Consider the following 25,729-nt stretch of genomic DNA (forward strand, 5'->3'; position numbering starts at 1 on the left):
AGCAGCTGTCTGTTACTAAAGAATCTTCAAAGCTGTCTCAATTTCCCCATTTCTCCAATGTCTCATGAGACAGAGATTGCAGCAAGCAAAGGTCTGTCTTATTAACTTCTACACAAGAGTCCCCATGGGGCTGTTTACCTTTTCCCCATTACCTAAAACTTCAGTACTATGCATGGTCAAAACAAAAACAAATCATATCATTTTTTGGTAAGAGTTATATTATCAGAATGCCAAGAGGAATGCTGCCTACTCCTTATGTGTAGCCAAGACATTCATTTACCCAACCTACATTTCTGACTTTTTTAAAGGGTGAGAATCCTCTTGTTTCTAATTGCCCTCACATCACTTCTGATGGGTAAAAACCTATCAGCTCACAAAGCTTCATTTCTAGAAAATCATCTACTCTATAGAGCATGTTCTATGAAAATTTATTTTCAAATTGCACACTCTTATATTGCTTCTATGTGTCTTCTGGGCCCTACCCAGGCAAACATAGCTATTCCTGCTGGAAACAGTAAAAATGTAGTATTTTCCCCACCTTATTAATACCTCTGCTAACAAAGTTCCTGCCAACCGAGCATGTTCATCTGAGCAATTCCCCTCACTCTATTTGTAATCCCACACTTACCCCAAGGAACTGGATCTGCTATAAAGATGTCAGAAAGGAACCCCCAAGAAAGTGGCTTACCTTTCTCATGGCTGCTTGATGGTGGGGGTGGGGAAGTGACCGGTTTAGACTTGTCATAGTTGTTAAAGCTCTGGCTCCGTCGGTTGTTAGCAGTGGCTGACCCTCCGCGTGTCTTGGCCTCGCTGCCTGCAGCGGATACCCTCGCGGTAGGACCTGGAAGTCTAAAATGCAAAAGCAGCAGAGTAATGGCTTCAGTCTCGGGAAAACCTCAGAATCTCAGAAGGAACTGCAGCCATGCAAGGGGTAAAAGAAACCATTCAAGACATCGGATCTGTGGTGGCTTGCCAGTCCAAGGACTCGGTGGAAACACCACAAACATCTAGGCTCTAACAACCCCAGGCCAAAGGCAAAGTATGAGCTGTTTTCCTTTGAGCACAGAAAGAGAAATATATGACTATGTTTGCTGACTAGAAATACGAAGTTGAGGAGTTCGCTGGTGGCCCAGTGGTCAGGATTCTGGGCTTTCAATGCCGTGCCCCAAGTTCAATCCCTAGTCAGGGAACTAAGATCCCACAAGCCACACAGGATGACCAATAATAATAATAAAACAAAACTCATCTTCCTTTTTCTCCTGGATGAGCAATTTTAATTTTCAAGAGGACCAAACCATGTCGTCTCAAATTCTATCAAGAGTGGAACATAAAGCCCTGTTAAGACACTAAATTGTTGCACCTATGTGTGCATCTCTTCTGATAGGTATTGAAAATGATGTGTTTTTTTTTTTTTTCCCATAATCTAGGGATGTAAGTATCAAGAAAGACATAACATGATGGACATAAAGGGAACTGCTACTTCAGAACCTAACACACCCGTAATGAAAACTTATGGCCTGGATGGAAACGTTTGTTCAGACATACATTTTCCTTCAACACCTGACAACCGCGTAGACATTACTCTGAGATTGAAGCCCAGCTTCTCTTAAGTAGATAGATAAAATCATATATTCCTTCTGTAAAATGAGCAGGAATCTGTTAGCCTAAAGATAAACACACATTTTCCCTTTAAATAAAACACTTCATTTTTGGGGTGGTTTGGGAAATAAAATCAGCAGATTAATCTTTAGTAATATGTCTAAAGATATTACGGCCCATTCCCCAAAGAGTTAAGGCTAAGACTCCCCAAATCAGAATTTTTGTTCAGGGACTACTAGGCAGACTGTTTCCAATCATTAGAGTTGAAAGATGAATAAATGATGAAATATTTAGTAATATCTTTCAGCTAAAACCCACTTAGCAGTGTTTAAAAGCCAATGGAACCACAGCCGACCAGCATTAGATCTAGTGATAAGTCTGAATTTTCAACTCATAAAGCTTTCAGCCTTCTCTTTCCACACAAATCTGGAAGCACCAAAGAAGTCTGCAGTCTGGAAGCATTTTAAATAGAAGCAGGCAAACACTTTAAACTTATTCTTGTTGGCTAAGCAAGAAAGATGGTTGTAGAGTAAACAGGGAACATGAGCTGGTGTGAGAGGACTGTAAAATTCATACAGTCAAGAAAAAGCTGGCCCAGTTCCTCAACTGGGAGCTAGGAGAGTAGGAAGGGGGTGAGTTTTTTCCCCCAAAAAGTGGCGGAAGGAAGGCCTTTCTTCTCATTACTCTAGGAGGATTTACCCCTCTGTTAAGTTACCCCATCTTGTTTGGAGAAGACAGTCACCCCATGAAGACAGGCACAGAGTGGGATGCAAAACCAGCAATATCAGTGCCCGTGTTTGGGGACCAGAAGTGGCCACCTTAACCGATCAGAAGAGGTTCAGCAAAGGGATCTTGGTACCTCTAGGTTCTGATTCCAGTGCAAACAGCAACCTGTAAAGCCTCTAAGATGGACAGTGTTACCTGAGGACTCACAGCCAGTGGTGGAGCTGCTGCGGGGCTCCTCCAGGCTGGACTCGGCAGGAGTTTTTATGCCCACAGATAGGCCTGGAAACGGATGATGGACTTGTTCCAAGATGATGTCATAGCAACAGTTTTAAGTGGTGCAGGGTAACACAGGCCACAGCATTCTACTCCAGTGTGGAATTTGCAAACAACAGGGAAGCAAAAAGCATCGAGGAGGGAAAAGATGTGTTCCTTTCAGAGTTGCCAGAGAGGCCTCCCTGCTCTAACCTGGGATTGGACCAGATTTTTCAGGGCAGTACAGGGCCTTTATGGAGGCAAGAAATCAGTAATGGATGGGATGGCCACATCTCTGAATGAAGTGGGCAACCTGGTCCTCTGTGAAGCAGTGTGATATAGTGGATAAAATGAGCTTTTCCTTTGCAAATATAGACATGATATTGGGCCAGTGTTATAATCTGAGATTCATGTTCTTTATTTGTCACTTTTGAATAAGAGTAAAGTACCCCCATGGGATAACTGTAAACTTGAAATGGGACTTAATGTCCAGCAAGTACTCAATGCAGGTTGGTTCCCCTTCTCCTCCTCTCTGCTGAGCATAGATTCCTAAAGGAATCGGACACAGTCATAAAGTCATAAAAAAAAGAATCAAACAAGTAAAGAAGGAAACAGATCTAAGTTAAAGAAGCAGAAGAGAGCTGGACAAAAATCAACACACAAAGAGTTGGAGATCAACATTTCCAAAGAGGCATGACAGGCTTTGGCAAATAGGATTCATCATTTCCCCAAGGAACAACAGAGAAGAACAACTCCTTCATTCAAGTATTTGTGACAAAGACCTTACACCTGGGGTGCCTCTGGGTCATCTGTGAGCTCCACTCCCCAGACTGAGACATCCTCAGTCTTGGATTAACTGAGACAGCGCTGGTTTCCCAAGGTGTGGTCACCATCATCTCTCCCTTGAGTCAGAACCCAGAGGTGCTACACAGGCAGACACATCCTTTAAAGGCTGCAGGTTGTGCCAAGTTTTCTGAGACCTGGAAGAGGAGGTCTGGAAGACCTTGAGGGCAGCTGACATGGCAAATAAAGATGGGTAGCACATACCAAGCCATCAAAAGCCACCATCAAGCTCAAGCCAACTCACATCACTCTCTACCTCACCACCATCACACCCTAGTAAGAACAGCACCCTTAACTTGATCAAATGGGAAAACTGGATGGATACCAAGTAACTTCTTCCGAGTGCCCCTGTGAACACGGGTGCTTTAAAACTTGGGTTCTGCTGTGAATGGGGTGGGACTGTTGCTTGCTCCAAAGCAAGCCCGTCCATGCCTCTGAAACTTTCAGCAGAGTCTGCCCCACAAACAAAGGCCACGAGTGAATGTGTGGTGGCTGAGAAATAAGGAAAAGAGCTTCATTTGGGTCCACCCAGGAGGAACCAAAACATCCCTTGGGATGAGTCAATCCACAAACTGAATTCATTCAGACTGAATTGAAAGCGCAGGATTTCAAAGCCAAAGGTGCCTATGAGATCCTAAGATACCTGAGCCATCTGCATGAGGGCACTGGACTTCACAAACTGAAGAAGGGCTATGCTATGTCCGTGTTCCTGAGTCCTTCCTTACCCCAATTTGTATGTTGAAATCATAATGCCCAATGTGATGGTATTAGGGAGTTGATGAGGTCGTTAGGCAGAGCCTCATGAATGAGATTAATGCCCTTATAATGAGGACTCAGAACGCTAGTTCACCTCTTCCACCATGCAAGGACGTAGCAAGAAGTCAGCGGCCCACAACCTGAAGAGGGCCTTTACCAGCATCCAACCAGGCTGGCACCTTGACCTTGGGCTTCCAGTCTCCAGAACTGTGAGTAATAAGTTTCTGCTGCTTATAAGTCACCCAATCTATGGTGTTTTATTATGGCAGCCCCAAAATACCATCACAGTGTTCTAGCTCAGTCTTATTTAGATCTTAAGCGGCTGAGAGACTCTAGCTGATATCTAAATTACATATGTATTGATAAAAGAAGTAATTCTGAGAAGGAAAATAAAGGCCTTGGAAGTTGGTGGATGGTCAGGGAAGATTACAAATATAAGCGACCTCAGAGAAAGAATCGGTGTCTGAAATGTGAGTAGGGGGCAAGAAGATAAGGGGCAGAGGGCTCATGCAGAGGGGGGCTTATAGAAAAGCATCTAGGAAAGAAAGGGCTGGTGTGTGCTGGGGCTTGGGGGGCAGCATGGGAGGAAATGAGGCTGGAAAAGCAGGTGGGGCCAGCCTCAGTGTCACACCATGAACCTTGGACTTGGTCTGGTCCTCCAGCAAGGCGACAGTAATCCTAGAGGCTGAGAGCAAAGCTAGAGCTGGAAAGCAGAGTAGCTTCCAGTGTCCAGTGATACAGGCCGCCGGCCAACCTTTTGAAGCTGATTCTTGTTAACATCCTTGCACATCAGGAGCACTTCTCTCCTGGCCTGGGAGCAGCTGCTGTCTGTCCATTTAGCATCCTTCCAAAGCAGAGCTGGGTCTTGCTCATGGAGAACAGCGGCAGATACCAGAACAGATGCTGCCCCGCATCGCCCGACTCAGAACAAGCAGAGAGTGTGCGTCGAGTGAACCTCAGATCATCCATACCCTGCCTCATTCAGAGCGCTGGAAGGTTCCAACAGCTCCTTTGCAAGAGGGACTCTGCTTCCTGTGACCATTCCGGGTCCAGACAACAGTTACAAAATGGGAGGACACAAATGGGTTCTCTGAAACACACATGGCGCTCTTTGAAAAAATGATGTTTGAGGAAGAGGTGTAACAAAGAAGCAGAAGGAAATCCCTGCTGCTCTGGGAGCCCGTGGTCAATTTCTCCAACACGTATGTGCACAGCCGAGCGGGCAGGCGGTAAGACTGTCATTCCTGGCACGTAACCTGTGTGTGCATTCTGGCTCCGCTTGCTGCACGTGCTAATGAGAAGAAAGTGGTTCTCCCAGAAACCACTTCAGTGGCCAGGAGCAGAAGATGCCCCACCCGCCCTCAGCTCCCCCGGGAAAGAGGCAGTTGTGTGCCCATGCTAAAGACCTCAGAGGGCAGAGGTCATAATCGGAGATGCTTTCTGCTAGACGAGATGATTAAACGCTAAGTCTCTCAACTCCACAGCATCTGCTTTTCAGCAGCTGGGTGGAGAGGACTGAACTACTAGCCACGCTGATTCCTCTCCACCAGATGGTCGTGGAGAGATCAACTCTGCGGGATACCCCAGAGCTGGACCAGATCAGCTGAAACCACCAGCAGTACCCTAATCAGCTAGTTACTGTGCACTGGTTACATGCCAGGGAGCAAAGGACTGGCAATGACTTTATTTACTCCACACAGCACTGTGAGTAAACAGGACTAGTGTTTACCAACAAGGAAACACCAACTCATGGAGATTAACTAATCGGCCCAGGTAACATCATAAGTGATGAACACAGGGTTTGCTATGTTTGACTGCAAAGTCACCAGGCTTCAGTGCCTCCCACAGATAGAAGAAGCCTGAATACCTGAGGCTCACCAAGGATCCCAAGATCTCTTACCAACACAACACAGTGGTCGGAGGTGGAAATTCATGGAAATTCTTCATTCCTGTACCAGTTCCCTCCATCAGTTCCTTCCCTGTAGACTCAAGGCAAGGCTCCCCTCCCTGCTCAACACCCCTGGTGCCTGTCTAGGTGTCTGGCTCTGGCAGGTATTTGCACCTGAAAAGAGACTCATTTCCAGAGCTCTCTAAGAGGTGTCCAACTCACCCAGAGGGGTAGGCAGGGCTGTTTTCTTTTGGCAACCAAACTCTACTGAAACCCCTGGTGGTGCCTGATCAGCTAAAATCTTTATTAAGATTGGGCTCAAGGCTAGTGGTGGGAAAGTGGGGGTGAGCGGAAGGCAAGGAGTGTCAGGCAAATAATAAAAGAAGATCCCTTTGGTCAAGCAGGAGATGACAAGAGTGAACATCGATATTAGAGGAATCAGTGAACTAAAATGGACTGGAATGGGTGAATTTAATTCAGATGATCATTATTTATCACCCACTCAATGGACATGAGTTTGAGCAAACTCCAGGAGCTAGTGAAAGACAGGGAAGCCTGGTGTGCTGCAGTCCATGGGGTCGCAAAGTGTCAGACACAATTGAGTGCCTGAACAACAACAATCCCTTTATCAGGCTCATCAGAAACAAAATGCATCCAAAAAGGAAATCCAGGTGAGGGACTGGACTTGCCTGGTGGCTCAGAGGTAAAGAATGGCCTGCCATGCAGGAGATGCAGGAGACGAGGGTTTGATTCCTGGGCTAGGAAGATCCCCTGGAGGAGGAAATGGCAATCCATTCCAGTGATCTTGCTGGGAAAATACCACGGATAGAGGAGCCTGGCGGGCTACAGTCCATAGGGTCTCAAAGAGTCAGACAGGACTGAGTGCCTGATCATGAGCACCAGGACTCTGATAGAAAGCCAGACCTCGGCTTTGGGTCAATCTGGAAGTCCTGTGCCCAGCACGCCTTCAGGGCAGGGCAGACAAGCCCATTATTCAGCTCTTCCTCTCTTCCCACCCCTCCCTGCAACTCCACCTCCTTCTGTCAAGTCATCTGGGACTGATAAGACATCGTTCAAGGGATGTGCATGTGCTTTCAATTAGATTCTTTCCCAGCTAGCTCCCGTCTTCTCTCTCTCAGAGCTAAGCACATCATGGGAACAAGCACTAGATTTCAGGTTTCCTCCACGCTCCCCACCCGCTTCCTTTCCTGTGAATGGACTTTGCACGATACACACACACAGTGGGATCCCAGTTCACTGCGTGTGTGGGGGGGAGCGGTGGGCATCTACCTGACTTGGGCCTCATGCTTTTAGGGAAAGCAGTTACTCTGTAGCACAGGGCTAAGACTGCATGTTCGTGTTCCCTTCTCCCCAGACGCATACACTGTCAGGCCAGTGTGACGGATCTGGAGAGGGGTCTTTGGGAGGTAATGAGGTCATGAAGGTTACAGGGGAATAGCAGTTAGCCAAGATGGCGATGGTCAGGCTCTCTCGCCCCACATCCTGTAAACAATGACTTGGCGTGGTTATGTAACAGCTAAGATCATTTACAGCAATGCGCACAAATATCATGACGTGCTCACTTGGCCACGTGGCACCTCTGCTCACGTATACCTATATAAACACCACCTGACATAGCCCGTGCATCTGCTGCGACAGCCACAGCAGAATGGAGCGTGCCTGCAGTTCCTATAGCTCCTCTCATTTCCTTTCAGCGTCCCCACTCACGCCTTGCCTACCCTAGGCTCAGCAATCAGCAAGACAAAGGTGGAGCGGCCTCAGAAGAGACAGCAGAGCTTGCTTATTCTCTGCTCTCTGCCATGTGAGGAAAGAGAAAAAACACAACCCTCTGGAAAGCAGGAGGTGGGCTCTCACCAACCCGGCGGTGTTGGCACCCTGATCCTGGATTTGCCAGCCTCCAGAGCTGTGAGCAATAAACCTGTGTTGAATCACCCAGTCTACAGTGATGAGTCATAACAGCACGCGCAGACTAAGACACACAGCTGTGAGAGGCAGTGATGACGGCAGGTCCCCCAGTACCAAGTCTGGCTAACAGGCTGACTTGTTCTACAGAAAAGCAGCTGCCCTGTGGCTTCTCCCCACAGCCAGCTGGATCCTGAGTTGGGCCTCCCCATGTGTAAGCTTTTTAGAAAAGTTAACTACTAAAAAAGGCACTCAGCCAGAGCCTAAGAGAGTAGGGGGCAGCAAGCAGACCTTCTGCAGCCATGGGTTACCTGAATACGGAGAGATACACAGTCTGGGCATCCCTTTAGCTTGAAGTCAGATTCAATGAAAAAAAATACTAGCTGAACATAATGAGGATGAGATTCCATTCCTGTCAGGATGCTACAAGGACATCACGAGGCAAAAGGCCAGGAGGAATGAAACGTAAGATTTTAAAAACCAGCATCAACAACCACATGCTTGTGTGCTGTGCTAAGTCACGTACCAGAATTCACGGAGGAGGAGGTGGAGAGGAGAGGTGTAACACGGTGGTTACAGTGAGGGTTCTGGGGTTAGATCACCTGGGCTCAAGTCCTGGTTTTTCTGCTTTCTGTGTGACTTTGATAACTTACCGAACTTCCTAAATTTTAGTTTCCTCATCTGTAAAATGGGGATAACAACATGACCTACTGCAAGAAGAACGACTTGAAGATTAAGATAATGCATTCATATTGGCGCCTAATACACATTCAATAAATGTTAGCTGTTGATACCTTTAACACACAGTAGGTACAAGGATATAACTGGCGTTTCCCATATCCTGGCATGGGTCCTCACAGGACGTGGTAGACACCAAGCTGAGTCAAGAGAATTAATTAGTGAGGAGGCCTAGTTTTTATTTTCAGGGAACTGAGGTGATCCATCCATGTACACGAGAGCATCCAGAAATAAAAATGAGACATGGTTGCCTTGTTGCTTTGTCTCCTCCAAACAATTAGAGTCATGCTTCACGTCTTTAACACTCAGGAGAAAACCAATCCCACATTAGTCATTTTAGGATAGCACCAATAACAAAAAGCATAACACACATAAACAAGATGCAGGTGAGGTGGGATCAGGGCCAGGATAGAGCAGGGCGTCAAACTCATCATAAAATTACTATAGAAAACCATCTAAAAACTCACCTCTCTAAATCAGAATGGACTTTGATGTCCAAGCAATCAAAGACAAAGAAACTCAATGAGATGCAGAAACATTAAGTACAACTAGACCTCACAATCATCACACACACACAAACACACACACACACACACACCCCTCCCACCCCAGGGCCACTCTCAAGTCTCGAACACTCAACACTTGGTCATCAGCCAAAGCATGTTTGGTTTTCCCGAACTGCAAACATGTCAGGGGGCGGAGGACCAAAGGAAGTGCAGCCAGGACAAAGGGGACGAGGGGCTGGGTTGAAACCATGCTTTGCGGGATGTGGACAAGGTCTAACCTAGAGATCTTTTTCTGACCCAGAGTGAAGCGGATGATTTTGCTTTGTGATGAGTCCTTGGAAGATGCACTGCATGACAGGAAAGAAAAAAGTGGAAGAGATGAGTGAGAGGAGAGAAGACGCGTCAGACAAATTACCAACAGGACTCCCGAGACACAGCAAAAGCCCCCGGGTTTCCCCCTGCCCAATTTTTCTACAACATGCAGTCTTTTTCTTAGGTCTAATTTGATAAAATGCCAACATAAGGAAACTGCTGTGCAAGATTATCTAACAACATTTGTGATTTTCTTTTTCATAACTCCAAATCTCTTTTCTGCCATCAGTCGCTACATGGTCTTCCTCCACAATGAGATCCTAAAGCCAGGGGTCTCTGACAAGTAAACTTTGTACCTTTCTCAAGTACTCAGATCTTTATCTATTCCACATACTTATTCTGCTGGAATGCTCTTTGGAGGAATGTCCTAAATATCACATTAAGTTGACCCTAATAAGGGTGGCATGCGTGCTCAGTCATGTCTGACTCTCTGCGACCATGTGGATTGCAGCCCACCAATCCCCTCTGTCCATGGAATTTTCCAGGCAAGAAGAGTGGAGTGGGTTGCCATTTCCTTTCTCCAGGGAAGCTTCCTGACCCAGGGATCCAACCCACATCTCTTGTGTCTCCTGCATCGGCAGGCAGATTCTTTACCAGCTGCCTGCCGGAAGCCCAAGTAAGGGTGGAGATGTTTTCAAGTTTTGCTGGTCTTGGGAATGTTTGCTCTCCATGGTATCAGCAATGACCATTTCAAATCTTCTGAACTTGCTATGTTCTGGGCTTTGAACCACAAACTTAAGAATATGAAGAATCATGGATGTACTTAATAAATGGTTCAATTTATTTACTGCCTTATGAAAGAGAGAAATATTTATCTTTCTTGCATCCATACCACTGATAACATGTTCACAAGAGGATCTGAGGTGAGAAATACAATGTTGGTGTCACAAAACCCAGGATGTGAAGAAAGACAGAAGAGAATGAATTTTTTAAAAAGCAATTCTTTGTATTTTTTTTTTCCTAAAAAGCTAAATATTGATATGATGTAAAGGAGACACAGATAGAGAGGAACTTCACAAGGTGAAAGGTGGATTGACTTCTCAGCCATCATGTAAATTAATGAGAAAAGCTGATGAGAAAAAGTAAAAGTGAGTCTCCATTTAGTCACCATGGAGGAATTGCGTTCTCCTTCATGCCAGTATCTCAATTTTCCTTGCCCAGCTTCCACAACTCTTTTTTTTTTTTTTAATTAACAAACATTATGGAAAATTTGTCAAGTTTTAGCATTTGCTATCTTGAGAGGCACGGTGTTTAGGCATGTTTGTGCCCAGTGGAGCTCTAAGGAAGGATCAACGTAAATCTGGTATTTGGGGGTTGTATCAACATTTGACGTTAATGATCAAGGGTCTGAACCATTACCCTTGGGATCTGGGCGATCAGAATTTGGGGAGAGAAATACAATGGAACTAAGCCAGAGAAGTGACTTTACTGTTTTTAAATTTACAGCCAGTGCATGAGTATGGAGTATCACATCTCTAGACTTTGAGAACAAGATTATCCTCCAGAAGGAAAACTAGAAAGCATCAGTATGTCATGGATAAAACCAATCATCTGCTAAAGTAACCCAATATGGGCCAAATAAAGGGTGAAGGGGGCCAAACAAAGGATGAAGGAGGACACAGAACAACTCCAGAGCCCGACTTGTATCATCACCACATTGTAGGGTCAGGGGGCATGATGGCAGGAACCACTCGGGAAAAAATGGAGTTAAAAACCTGGCTTAAGTGAGTGTGGCTGGTCTTTAGGTAAAGCATCTACTTTTCACTCTTGCAGTTTTTTGGCCACACCACACGGCACGCGGGATGCTTTTTCCCTAACTAGGAGTGGAACCCGTGTGCCCTGCAGTGGAAGTGTGAAGCCTCAACTACTGCGCTGTCAGGGAAGTCCCCCCAGGTAAAGCATTTATTAACAGTAGGATGCTTTTTCTTATTGGGAGATGGGTTTCCTGACTGGGACATCTGGTTCTTTTGAGAAGACAAACGCTTACTGTGGCGATGGATGCCTCAGGCTATCAAAGCTCAATGACACAAGCCCAGCGGTTTTCAACACATGTTCCTTGGAACCCTACTCAATGAGACACTCTTATAAGAAGAGCTTCGTGGCTCAGTTTGAGAAGGCTTTCTACACCTTCTTCTGAAGATTCCCAGGGTACACATGTCCTTCCCCCTACACCCCCCAGGTTCCTTATCTCAATAAATGCCACCATGCGCCTAACCACTCAAGTCAGAAATCAAGGACTTATCTGTGATTCCTCCCTCCTTCCCTCACTCCAGACGGTCAATCTACCTGTAGTTCTGTTGGCCCATCCTCTAAAATACCCTGAACTGGTCCATGTCCACACTTGCTCTACCGCCTTGATCGAAGCCACTGTCACCTAGAGCAGGGATTCCCCAGCCTCTGAGATCTAATGCCTGATGATCCGAGGTGGAGCTGATATAATAGTAATAGAAATAAAGTGCGCAACAAATGTAGTGTGCTTGAGTCATCCTGAAACCACCACCACCCTGCCCTGGTCCATGGAAAAATTGTCTTCCACGAAACTGGTCCCTGATACCAAGAAGGTTGCAGACCCCTGACCTAGAGGATGACAAAGCCTCTTAGCTGGGGTCTTTCCTTCTATTCTTGACCCTTCCATAGTCTTATTCTCTAGAGAGAAACAAAAGTGATTTTAAAATAACAACTGTAAATTGACTCTCCTTCCTGCTCCAGACTATCCAATGGTTTGTTACCATTAGAATGAAATACCAACTCCTCAGCCTGTATAGCTGTCACTGTGACCTTGCTTCAGGGCTATGGGACTACACAGCTCCAGGGGTGACCGGTCACACTGCCTTTCATGTCGATGGTGGCAGCTCTCTTTGCTTATAAGGCTGCTTTTCACTTCACACTCCCCTTTGCCCACTGAGCTCCAGCCACATTAGCCTTCTCTCGGCTCCTCCAACCTGCCCAGCTTAGATCTACCGCAGGGCCTTTGGACCAGCTGCTCCCCCTCCCTGATCTATTCCACCCCTGCATGGCTAGCCCCCTGTCATTCCTATTTCTACTTCAGTGTCAAGTCCTCAGAGAAACCTATTAACCCAACTTAAATTATGAACCCAATCCTTCTGAATCCCATTATCTTATTGTACTACCACTTCGGATATTTCTCTTCCCACTTTTGCCTGCCTCCTTCAGTAGGATGTAGGGAGCAGGCACCAAATTTCCCCCCATAGAACCCTTCCCCTGCAAGTTGCTATTCAGGGAATAAGCACTCTGCTGCATGCAGTGTGGGAAATGATGTCCATATCATGTTATCATCCTGACCCCACTAAGGACCACAGAATGACTTCCACTCAGGGGGCCCTTCAGGGCAGAGGTGCAGAGGCTGGCTGCCTGGTTGTCCAGTCCTCATTGCTAGTCCAGGCACCCCTACTAGCCCATAGATTTTCACAATGAAAATTGGATATAATTAGATAATTAATTAGGGGTTCTGATTTACATCACATCTGTCACTGCTGGTTTTAACACGATCACAACTGGGAAATGGCACTTCTCCTGGGGAAAAGCAGCTGTGACCATTAACCATCTCGAGGGCAGCTGCTTTGCTTCAACCACTTTCTACTTCGCCCAACTACAAATGGCTCCCAAGGGTATGACGGTGTGTGAGAAAACCTATGATTATTAGTGCTGGTGCTTTGGGGGACTGGAAAGAAAAAGCCATCACTCTGTCGCACATATTCAATGAAATCAAGCAATCACCTTGAGTGGTGGCATTTAGGTTTGATAGCTAAAGTCTTATGTCTTAAAAAAAAAAATGTTTTCTCCAAAACTTTACTATGAGTCAAAAACTTTCTAGTTCCTAATCCCCTCCTCTATTTTTCTCCCCTCATTAAGTGTTTTATGAGGTGTTTTTTTGCAGTGTTGTTTAGGAATGCAGCTATTAGCATGTGAACACAGTAGATGGTTAACTGTTCTGGCATTCTGCTGGTATACCATTGCTTGCAAGTTTCTCTGGAAACACCAACAAAAACTCAGTCCTGATCCAAACAGCGGAGGGTCATAGCTGACACTGCTCCTCGGTCTCCAAGGTCAACAAAGCCCAGGCACATTGACTGGGAACCGCTCCCCATTAGGAGATGCTGGCCCACTCGGAGAAGGGGGCCGCCTCTCATCCTGCGAAAAACCACGTGCTATCTTTCTTCTGGGTTCTAGGGATTTCTCTTCTGGCAAAGCAGAGGTATCTGCTGGAGAGCTTCTGCCTCCACTAAGCGAAACCACCTTGTACGTATAACACTGAACACCCAGCCTGTAGGCTGACACACAGAAGTTTGAAGTCTATTTTAGGGGCTGTTTATTGCCTATGAGCACGTGTGTGTTAACAGGCCAGAGCTTAAGGAGGGAGTGGCTGGCGACTCTGATCTCTAATAGCCCTCATCTCTGCCAGGCACATCCATTTCAAGGTCATGCTGATTCCCCAGGAACCACTGGTAGTTCTCAGCCCTGCAGAAGCACAAACGTGAACCACGTGGGGTGCAGGCTAGAATGGGGTCAGTATGACGGAAGACCTTGAGAAAAGCTGAATTATCAGTTGACGAGGAGCACCCACCTGGACTGCATCTCGGCTTGTGCTTTTGACGGCTGATGTGGTGCCGGCTGGTGAGGCTGGCACGGGGCTTGGGGGGTGGCTGGCACCTGTTGCTGAGGAGGGCCAGCCTGGCACTGGGAGGGGGCCCCTGCCGCCTGGGACCCGGCAGGCGGCAGTGGCGAGGGGAGGTGCGGCTTCTGGGGCGGCGGCTGCTGCTGCTGCTGCTGCTTGTACCGGGAGAGGCTGAAGAAGAGCCCTAGGATGGCCTTGAGGTTTCCATTCCTGATCTCTGCAAGACAACGGGGAGATTCTGGTTAGAGGAGGAAGCCCTTCTGGGGAGCCCTGTCTCGCACCCTTTTAGGAGGCGGTTTCAGCCCCCACGTGAGTTTTAATTCCTCTAGGATAGGACAGATTTCCTGAACACTTAATTGGTATCACACTCAATTAAAATCTGGCCTAAACCACAGAGAAATTAGCCAGTTTCTCCCCACTGGGATTAGAGTGGGTACTCGAGGCAAGTTGCAACTGGGATGTCTAGCAAGCGCCAGGAGGAAGTTCTCAGTAAGGACACAACCGAAAAAGACAGAGTCCCAAGCAAGACTGTGCTTGTCCAGGATGCAGGAGAAGAGATCTAGGGATGCAGGCACCAGGGGAGACTCACTGGTGTCTACACAGTACCCCCAAACCCCTGTTCCATGCTTCAAGCCACCCAGAGCGTGCCAAGTAGCTGCCAGCCCACTCCAAAATCCTCACCTAGCTTTGCCCAATCATTCTGCCCTCAGATACATGGCTGTCTCCTGTCCACCAAATAAATAACTTGAGTTTGGGGTGGGTATGGGGATAAGCTATGGGGCTTGCTTCCCCAAAGAACTCACATTAAAAACATTTTCCCCCCTATATTAAAAAAAAAAAATGTGTGCAGAGTAGGGCTAAGAAAATTTTTCATTCCAGATGGAATTTTTCAGATTTTAAAATCTATTTGCCTCAAGGCATGCATAAAGAGCTTCAGAGAAGGAATAAAATATTTATTCCCAGGCAGGAGCTATGGATGCAGTGGTGTATCTCCTTGGGCAATCCTTCCTTTTCTAGAGTTCTTTTAACACCAGATGCTGACAGCCAGGGTCTAAACTGACCCTGAGGGTAAAACACTATGGGACTCAGCATGTGGGGCAGAGAAGGGGGAACCTGGGGGCTCCCTCTGCTTCACTTCCACCCTTCAGTCCAGTTCAGCCATGTCTGACTTTTTGCAACCCCATGGACTGCAGCATGCCAGGCTTCCCTGTCCATCACCAACTCCCAGAGCTTGCTCAAACTCATGTCCATCGAGTCGGTGATGCCATCCAACCATCTCATCTTCTGTTGTCCCCTTCTCCTCTTGCCTTCAATCTTTGCCAGCATCAGGGTTTTTTCAAATGAGTCTGTTCTTTGCATGAGGTGGCCAAAATATTGGCCACCTCAGCTTCAGCATCAGTCCTTTCAGTGAATATTCAGGACTGATTTCCTTTAGGATGGACTGGTTGGATATCCTTGCTGTCCAGGGACTCTCAAGAGTCTTCTCCAACACCACAGTTCAAAAGCATCAATTCTTCAGCGCTCAGCTTTCTTTATGGTCCAACTCTCACATCCATACATGCATGACTACTGGAAAAACCACACAGACCTTTGTCGGCAAAGTAATGTGTCTGCTTTTCTCTACTTCCACCCTTAGGCTGAAAGTTTCTGAAGTGGGAAGGGAGTTAAAGAGAGTGGGCTGGAGGAAGGGAAGCCCCCACCCCCGGTGCGGATAACACACATCTTCAGGTCACCCCAAGCTTGGCAAGAGGATGCTGATAAGGGAACTGTTTCTTCCAATGACCAGCTGAAGGGCAGAGGCATGAATGGGGTCCTCTGAGAAGCAAGCCCTATCCCCCGTTAGCCTGCCAGTGCCCTGGGGTGTGATTGCTGACTAGGTCAGGCTGAATTACTTCCTGTTGGAGAGCTCCTCTTTCCAGGCTCTTGAAGAAACTGACAAGACTAGTAGAATCCAACTTTCACTCTGCTTTGGGAGCTAGTCTGTGCTGATTGTGGGAGAAAACCATCAGGAGCTTGGCTTTTGGAAAAGCCAGGCTTGAGTTCCAGTCTGTCTTCTACCACTTGCTGGCTTGTGCAAGTCACTGAGTCTCTGGGCCCCACCTGACAACACTGCCAGCTTGCCCTGCCGCCAAGGTGGTTTTGCAGCTCAAATCTGAGCAGAGAGGTGAAGGCACGTCTGTAAACAGTCACGTCTCTCACCGGTCCTGCTTCCTGCATGACAACCACAGCCCCAGGATCCTGTAGGTGCTTCCCAAACAGCTCCAGCGACATGCCTTAAAAATGATGGTTTTTGTAGAGAACGGACTTCTGGACCCAGTGGGGGAAGGAGAGGGTGGGATGAACTGAGAAAGTAGCACTGACATGTATACATACTACCATGCGTAAAACAGAGAGCCAGTGGGAAGCTTCTGTATAACGCTGGGAGCTCAGCTCCGAGCTCTGTGATGACCCAGAGGGGTGGGATAGGGGTGCGGTGGGAGGGAGGCTCAAGAGGGAGGGGATATATGTATACTTTTAGCTGATTCATGCTGTTGTACACCAGAAACTAACACAGCATTGCAAAGCAGTTATCCTCCAATTAAAAATTTTAAAAATAATAAAATGGCTGACTTATAATCAGCATATAACAATATAATACATCCTTTTTGTTTTTAAAAAAATTATGGTTTTTGACTATGTGACATCTTACCATATGGCATTTTTGAGAGGGAGAGGGAGACATTCTTAATCACATTAGGACAACAGGTGTGAGCCAGGCTCACCTGGACAAGTCAAGATGCTTATAAACCACTGTGTGCAATGCAGGGAGCACAGAGAGCTCCCCAAACGTGGGAAAATCCCCGCTCCCGTTTCTTTGGGTAAGCTCAGCTTTAACCCTTCACCCCTGCTTCCTTCTCCGTCCTAAGGAAACCAAAGCAGGGCACATCCATGGTCTGTTCTGCTGCTGCTTCTAAATATTTTGACAAGGACACCAACGTCATAGGATGTGAGTCCTGGATGGGACAATTCAGTCTATAGACTAAATTTTTCTAAGATGCAACCTCTGAGTCTCTGTGTTCTTCTTGAAAATGGGCATTTTCCTCATGGGAAGGTGGAGGGTAAAGTGACGTTCCCCCTGGTAAACTCAGCTGAACAATGACAGGGGGCAAAGTCAGAATCAAGGGCTGGCAGGCAGGGCAGGACCTGTTAAGGAACTCGGGAAAACAGCTTCCTCTCAAAATAGAATTCCCTGGATGATGAAAATAGAGCTATAATCATGCTAGATGAAATCTATGTAAGATTTCAGTGTCTTTATAGAGCTACTACTAATTAGCATATACCAAGTGAAGCTTTTTACATACATGATCTCAATCAGTTGCCCAACATGGTATAACTTGGCTTACTTACATCCCCATCACGTGTCATGAATTTAAAAGCACGCCAGATACTGTTTTCCTTATTAACTTAGCTCATGGACACAGAAATATTCTTTTTTCTCCTTCTATAATAGAAGTCTTCTTTTATTATGGAATGTGTCAAACATCCCATAATACATTTTTTAAAAAACCACACAAGAAAAACAGGAGAAACTAAGAATTCCAGAGCAAAGCCAGAGGATCGGGGGTTGCTCCTGCAAACAGTAGGTATGTCCACGTTGGCTCCCTCACAATCTACCTGCCCAGCCCAGGGCAGAGGAGCGGAGCCGCTTTGTCATCATCTCTCCCTGTGACGTTCAGTCATTTATTGCTCAGAACTGTTCTATTCTTCCTCAAAACCTCTTTTTATTTGTGAAAGGGCCCAGTGCTCCCATGAATACACTGTTTCTTAGGAAGAAGCACGTTTACTATATGGATCACTGATTGTTACAGCCGCAAAGACCGGGGTTTGCATTTCTCAAGTCCATTGGAGACTTCAAAGTTTTTCCAAGAGTTAACCTCTCTGAGCCTCAGTTTTCTTCTTTAAAATGGGCATGTGTGTGCCACACCTTCCCCATAGGGATGCTATGGAGATTAACAGGATTAGATGAGAAAAGAAAAGCCATGCAGCCTGTCTTTGTACTTCCTTGTTTGGTTCAGAAAATAAAGTTGTACCTGCCGCCTTTGGAGAACTCAGCACAGGCTCTTCACCTACAAGAAGCCTAAGGAGCTGTCCCTCCTTCCTGCACATCCCCTCCAGACAGTCACAGGCCTCAGGGAGGAAAACCAACCATGATCATCTCATTTTACAGAAAACTCAGTAGGCATCTCTTTTAAAAAAAGAAATCAGCTCTATTGAGGTATAATTTACAACCACAAAATCAAGTGTATAATGATCTTTAGCAAATTTAGTAAATTCTAGTTTTAGACTATTTCCTTCACCCTGAAAAGTGCCGATCTGTAATCAAGTCCCAAACCCATCCCCTCAGGCAAATTCTAATCTTGTTTTCATTGATTGGCCTATTCTGGGCCAATTTCCTGTAAGTGGAATCATGTGACCTGTAGTCTTTAGCATCTGACTTCTTCCATGGAAGAATGCAGGAGACCTGGGTTCAATCCCTGGGTCGGGAAGATCCCCTGGAGAAGGGAATGGCAACTCACTCCAGTATTCTTGCCTGGAGAATTCCATGGACAGAGGAGCCTGGTAGGCTACAGTCCATGGGGTCGCAAAGAGTCGGACATGACTAAGCGACTTCACTTTCATTCTTCCATGGAGCATTTTTTAAGGTTCATCTCGGTGAGAACATTATCATTAGTTCGTTTCTTTATATTGGGAGGCATTATCCTGTTATATGGATAGACCACATTTTATCCATTTCAGAACACAGGACTCAACCATAGTGAATGCTCTGTTTGGAGTTAAGAGACACACAGTTCATGCCACGGGTGGTCTTTAACAGAGAGTATTCAAAATAGCTAGAATTGTGTTCTTATTTCCAAATGGCATTTGTCTGTGTGGCACAAGGCCTGGTATGCTGGCTACACAGGCTCTCTCAACACAAAATCCACCAGCCCACAAAAACGTTCCCCCTATGACATTTCCTGAGGCTTTGGAAAAAGAGCATCATTTTCTTTCTGATCATCCTCACACTCTTGATCTTTAGAAAGGAAAAAAAAAAAAAAAGTAGAACTAGAGAGAGATGGGCTTCCCTGGTGGCTTAGATGGTAAAGAATCCGCCCGCAATGTGGGAGACCTGGGTTCGATCCCTCGGTAAAGAAGATCCCCTGGAGAAGGGAAGGGCAACCCACTCCAGTATTCTTGCCTACAGAGAGACAGAGAGAGAGAGAGACAGAGAGAGAGAGATGGCTTGTCTAAGGAGACATGAGCTAGCAGGGCGTCGAAACCAGCACGAAAACCCTGTTCTGTTTTCTCTCCTATGGGCACCTGCACATAAACTGAAGAATAAACTATACAGACCATAGTCTAATTCCCACTAGAATTCAGTATTGCCTTGACTCAGTCTCCTTGGGTTCTTTCTGACTGATCTCTACTCCCACTCACTGCTCCTAATCTGCATAGATGCTGTAGGGCATGTTGGGCAAGATGGGAGAATAACAGAGTTAATTTATTTCAACATTATTTAAAAGAAACCTCAAGTTTGATTTACTAAGGCACAAGCATTGGAATAATCTAATCCAAAGAAAGCTGGTTTGTAGGGAAGGGGTTGGGAGCCAGAGGGAAGGCTGCCTAGACTGCAGACTCAGGATTCCTATTCAATTCCCTTAAGCCACGGTGTAAGGTACACTTACAAATGCGCTCATTTGGGGCTGTGGGTCCTAGCTGTGCCATCTACGTAATCCCACTGCGGCAGCTCTTCTGCTCATCAAGTCCATCAGTGCCCACAGGGGAAGCGGATGAGGAGGTGGGAGTAGAGCCCACCGCGCCCCCTGCTGGCAAGGGACAGAAACGGTCCCGCTCACCGCAGGACTCTAGAAGGACAAAGAAGACAATCCGCCTGCTGCTTTTACCCGACCGGTCCAGAAAGACCTCCTGTTTCCCGGCTCTGGATCAGAGGAGAAGAGCTCAGCATCAGGTCTCTGGCTATCAGGGCCACAAACCCAGGTTTGAACTAATCAAGTCAGCAACCTGGGATTTGCACTGCCTGGAGAAGATTCCTTTCAGGGGGGATCTTCCCTTCCCTTCAGGGGATCTTCTTGACCCAGGGATCGATTTCATGCCAAAAGCCTATACTCCTTGTCAGGGGAGCCTAGAAGCATCACCCTGCCTGCAACCTGCAAGACTGATAAAAGCAAGTCTTCTGTGCCCATCACATTACTATGCCCTAACTTCTATCTAAAATTCCCTCCACCTTCCCTTTCCAATTGGTGAAAGCCTAGTCATCTTGTAAAACCCAAGGGAAGCATCGATGTCTCTGTGAAGCCCCCTGACGGCCCAGGTAGAGCTGACTGCTACCTTTCTTTGGGTACCACTGACTGGATCCTGTACATCCCACCGGCACAACTCTCTGATTAATTGGAATTGAAGCTAGTTTTGTACGACCGACATGACTCTCTGTGTACCCTGGTGCCTAGCACTGCACCTGGTATACAGGAAGTGCCCGGCAAATGTGTACTGAATGAGAAAAGCCTTCCCCTCCAGACCGATGCTTCCCCATCACGGGAGAACGGGCTTAGGGCCAGGCAGCGCAAATGCCAGGTGTTCTCAAAACTCCCAGGTATAATCTCAAAGAGAGATATGGAAACGTGGAATACATGAGTAACAAATAGTTCAGATTTTTAATGGAATCTGATTGCCCAGATGAATAGTCTAAATTGTATTCCCACAAGGAAAATGGTACCTTTCCTTCCCACAAGGAAAGAGTACCTACCTCTCAATCACTTGCTATTATCAGATCTTTCAATTTTTAATCATCCAATACATAAAAGTAGGTGTATCAGGTTACTTTAGTAGTTTTCAGAATGTTAGTGAGGTGAAGCACTTCTTCCTATGTTTAATGGCCATTTGCATTTCCTCTTCAGAGAATAACTTGTTGTACTGATATAACTACTTTTCTATTGAGTTTTTAGGATCTCTTTATGAACTCTGAAGATAAACTTTGTTTTTAATCAGTGAACACTTGTTTTTCTTTAAAAAAAAAGAGATTAGATTTGTGGTTACCAAAGGTGGGGGTGGGAGAATTGGATGAAGGCAGTCAATAAAGTACCAACTTCCAGTTTTAAGATAAATAAGAACTAGGCATGTAATGTACAACATGATAAGATAATTAACACTGCCGCATGTTATAAATGAAAGTTGTTAAGAGAATAAATCCAAAGAGTTCTCATTGCAACAGGAAAAAAAAAACACTCCCAGGAAGAGAGGCCTCCCTCCCAGGGACAGGTTTACAGATGGTGGTGACAGAAGTGTGATAGGAAAGGGGCTGAAGGGATCTAGACAGTCACCCAGGGCAGGGTGAGACTCAAGCTCACAGGCCTCTGGCCAGTCTCCAGGAGCAAGTGGATGGGTCCAACCTCTGGCAACACCGAGGAGGTGGGAGAAGCCGCAAACGAGCAGCGTCTCCGCAGGGCTCGCCTTGGCCTGCAGCCCCGGCTCACAGGCACTGGCAGTCTTGCTCTGGAACAAAGGTTCCCTGTGGCTCTATCACAGGCAGGTCAGGGCAGGGCCTGAGCTGCTGAAACGCTTCAAGGACAGGTGCATACACCCTCCTGGGTTCCAAACCTGCTTAAGTCACTGGGAAAGGGTGGCGATGTGCCTGTGGGGCTTTCCAACCGCTGATTTTTTTTTTTCCCATCAGAGGAGGAACCTTGGGGTGCTCAATCATCTTCAAAAGCAAAACAGAAAGCATTAATATGACATTATTCTTTAAACACTATAATGATTTTCTAGTAGTTATGCAGGTGGTTGGAAGTGTGCGTAGTGGTAAGCAGTAGAAAACACAAGGTCTTTAAATCTACAGCTGTGAGTAGCTCGATCAATGCTTACCTGCGGGCCTCCCTTTTGTTACATGTAACAATCACTTTGGGCCTCAGTTTCCTCATCTGTAAGATGGGGGTAATATAAATACTGACCTCAGAAGATTCCTGGGGGATTAAATAAGGTAAAAATTGTGTACAGCTCTCAGCCCAGTGATGGCCCATGGTGGGTTCTCAATATATGATTTCCTTTCCTATAACTGAACAGTATGTCCAATGAAGATATTTCCTATAACCCTGAAATTGTGACTAAGACTCACTTGAGGATAAAATGCTCTCAGTACTCTTGATTTGTAAGTTCAAGGAACTGACAAAACTTGGAGCCAGTCACCCACTCCTCCCACCCCCACAAGCCTGTTCTAGTCCAGAATCAGTCTTACCATCAAAGACCCGCATCACCCACTTTGACCCACCAAACCCCAAGTCAGGAGAAGATCCAGATGAAAGAATGGCACTGGGGTGAGCAAGGGTGGTTATGACTGATGATCTGAGAGACAGGATATCCCCTCCCCTTACCCAAGGAGCAAGGAGGTGGGGTCCATGTGCTTCTTCAAGTCAAGGGAGTGGAGGCCCCAAGACAATTACTCCAAGTGGTGGGGCTGGTACCCCAGGGGCCCATGGGGACCCCTGCGTAGAAGAGACTTGGCAGAGCTGCCTGTGGGCCTCCTAAGCTGGAAACAGCTCGACAGAGACCGTATGCTGGGGACGTCCAGGTGCCAGCAGGTCTGTTCCACCACTACAGGTGGAGGACAGAGCCCACACATTCCTACCGCTCTATGGAGGGTAACGCAGGGATCATGAGGTTGAGGTCTACGGCCTTACCGGGACCACTTCAGTGTAGGGACAGAGAGAGGGAGTCCTAATCAGGGGGATGGGAGGTGAATGCTACCAGCGGAAAAACTGGTCAAATCTCCCACCAGACCACCAAGACCACCAGACCCTGGAAGCAGCGTGGGAGTGAGTGCCCAGTCAGCAGGGCACACAGAGACCCCCACCCAGGGACAGTGGCAATGACAGTCATCCGAGAGAAGGACAGCAACTTCGTCCCTGGTAGAACTCTGCTTCTCTGCTTTGGCCCTGATCCTGGCTGCTTGGGCACGGAGACCAGGGAAGGGGAAGGAAGGCATCGTGCCCCACCCCACTTCAATCTTCCAAAGCCAGCTGCTCTGGGGGGGGGGACACCAGGAAAAGGCTTTGAGTTTGAGATTGAAGCTTAAAAATGAACAAGACTGAGTCTTAAATACTGACATAAATCTATCCTTAAATTTATGACATAAAGCCTTAAAAGCATGTGCATGCACACGTGTCTGCTTAGCTGTGTCTGAATCTTTCACGACTCTATGAACTGAGGCTCACCAGGCTCCTCTTCCTCTGTCCATGGAGTTTTCCATGCAGGAATAATGGAGGGGGTTGCCATTTTCTCCTCCAGGGGATCTTCCCGATCCAGGGATGGAACCCATGTCTCTTGCATCTCCCAATAACTGTGCAAGACTGAAGAGAAATAGGTTCTGGCCCAGATATCAAATGAGCCTCGACCCAGCAGGAAAGATGGGGGTTAGCATAGCACAGCTGGAGGCACTTCCTGGAAAAACTCACTTCATGGTTTTACCCCAGTGACTGATTCTCAACCCACTGGTTCTAGTTCTTCTCTGCTCAGAGACTCACAGGGGCCACACCCCACCACTGGCCGGGGGCCGGGGCTGGTCCCTCTGCAGGATGTGCCTTTGGGAGCTGCCCAGCATCTTCTGAGACAGTGTCCACTAGAACAAAAGCTCTACATCTGTTTTGGCTTCTTTCATCTGTACATGGCATGCTTCCTTTTTATCCACCTGCTATTGCTGTCCCCAAAGACACCACGAATGTGAGCTCTGAAATCACCTGGGTTAACACCTTGCCCTGCCACTCACTTATTAGAGGCTTCACAACTTCATTAAGGCAAAATTTCCTCATCTGTAAACTCGGTCTATTGTAAATTCCAACACCTGTTGTGAGCTGGGGCTGATGCAGCTAAAAGCCTTCAAAGCAGGTGGGTGCGTGCTCAGTCACATCTGACTCTTTTGCTATCCCACAGACTGTAGCTCACCCGGCTCCTCTATCTGTGGAATTTTCCAAGCAAGAACACTGGAGTGGATTGCCATTTCCTCCTCCAGGGGATCTTCCCGACCCAGGGATTGGACCCAGGTCTCTTGCATCTCCTGCATTGGCAGGTGGATTCCACTAAGCCACCTGGGTGCAGTTGGTACTTATTCATTCAACAAACATTTGTTGAGTAGACTCTCTATGCCTTAAGGTATACAGAAGATGGGGCAGGTGGGGGTGGGGGGAGAGACAGGGCAGGCAGAAGGCAGGACAATGGGTAGATGGATGGCAGGGTGGCTAAGGTCCCCTTCAGACCACATGAGATGAAGCTGGCCTACAGTCTACATCCCCTGGAGCTCCTTCTGCTGCACATAACTTGTAGAAGCCCTGCTGATGCTCTGCTGTAAGGGCACACGCCCGGGATCTAATCACACCCAGGAACTAGAACGCAAGTGTGCCCACCACCTACACCAGCACTCTCTTCCAGGAAGAAGTCATGTGCTCCCTGGAACAGAAATTTGCATCTGCCTACGAATCCATGGGAATACCACCAACAACCCCCCACGCCCCAGCAAGGTGCATGCCACATGCCATTCAGCCCAGGTCTCATCCCCGGTGGAGAAGGGCCCACCAAGGGCCCATAGCCCAGACCAAGCAATCCTCTGTGGACCCTTCTCTCTGAGCTGAGACGAAGGCTAATCACCAGGAGCTCGCTCAGAGACTTCTGGAAGCAGTGTGACCGTGCCTGACCCGGGACAGCCCCAGCCTGTTAGAGGTCCCACTTGGGGAATTGCGATCAGAGACACAAGACACCAATAGCGGCTGCCCCCCTCCTAAACCGAGAGAGACTACAGTCCAGAAACCCAGCCAGGACAACCGAGCTTTCGCCATGCAGCAGGGCAAAGGTAAGGAACAGGGCCCAAAAGGTTCATGTTTGCAAACTTACCTGCTCCACGGGCTGCGTCATTCCTCAGCGCTCCCCGCCTCCCCACCCTAGCCCCCAGAGTCCACGCTAACAGGCAACTTTGCGAAACACAAGCATGCTAGGGTGGTGTCATCTGAAGCCCACACGGCTCTACCTGTTCTGGGAAAACTGGAGGCAGGTGCAGCCTAATGAGTTTGGGAGGATGCTGGGGCCTGTGGCAGCCTTGAAGCTGGCAGCTGCTTATATTTACAAACAGGAGAGAGAGAGAGACGGCGAGTTTCCACAGTGAGATGTTGCCTGAGGAGGCTAAGAATTCAGACCAGCCATCTCCAGACCAACACTTAATTGAACAGCAAACCACCAGCAAACACTAATGTGTTAATTAGCCACCAAATTGGAGTTAATTAAAAACTAATCAGGATGTCAGAATGGAGAGTCTCATTAATAAATCACGTGCTTTTTTTTTTTTGGAGCTAGGAAAAGTGCTGCTTCTTCTAACAAAAGTAAGAGATAAGGATTAGGCATTTTTCCCTGGGAACTTGTACGATTTAAATATGTTCTGTGGTTAAGTGTTCTCTCTCGCACAGATAAGGCCTG

The 25,729-nt window shown here is 47.1% G+C and overlaps 1 protein-coding gene across 2 annotated transcripts in view; it reads right to left on the reverse strand.

Moving 5' to 3' along the window:
* NAV2 (neuron navigator 2) overlaps positions 1–25,729 on the reverse strand; it is a 418,592-nt gene that overhangs the window by 225,075 nt on the left and 167,788 nt on the right. The window contains exons 5-7 of one of the 2 annotated variants that reach the window (XM_065937241.1): positions 14,189–14,456; positions 9,510–9,578; positions 689–849 (exon numbers count right to left, since the gene is read on the reverse strand). In XM_065937241.1, the coding sequence (XP_065793313.1) occupies positions 689–849; positions 9,510–9,578; positions 14,189–14,456 (498 nt within the window). The remainder of the gene's footprint in view (positions 1–688; positions 850–9,509; positions 9,579–14,188; positions 14,457–25,729) is intronic. The other variant, XM_065937242.1, reaches the window with a different exon arrangement.

The sequence above is a fragment of the Muntiacus reevesi genome, chromosome 5 (genome assembly GCF_963930625.1).
Source record: "Muntiacus reevesi chromosome 5, mMunRee1.1, whole genome shotgun sequence".
NCBI classification, from domain to species: Eukaryota; Metazoa; Chordata; class Mammalia; order Artiodactyla; family Cervidae; genus Muntiacus; species Muntiacus reevesi.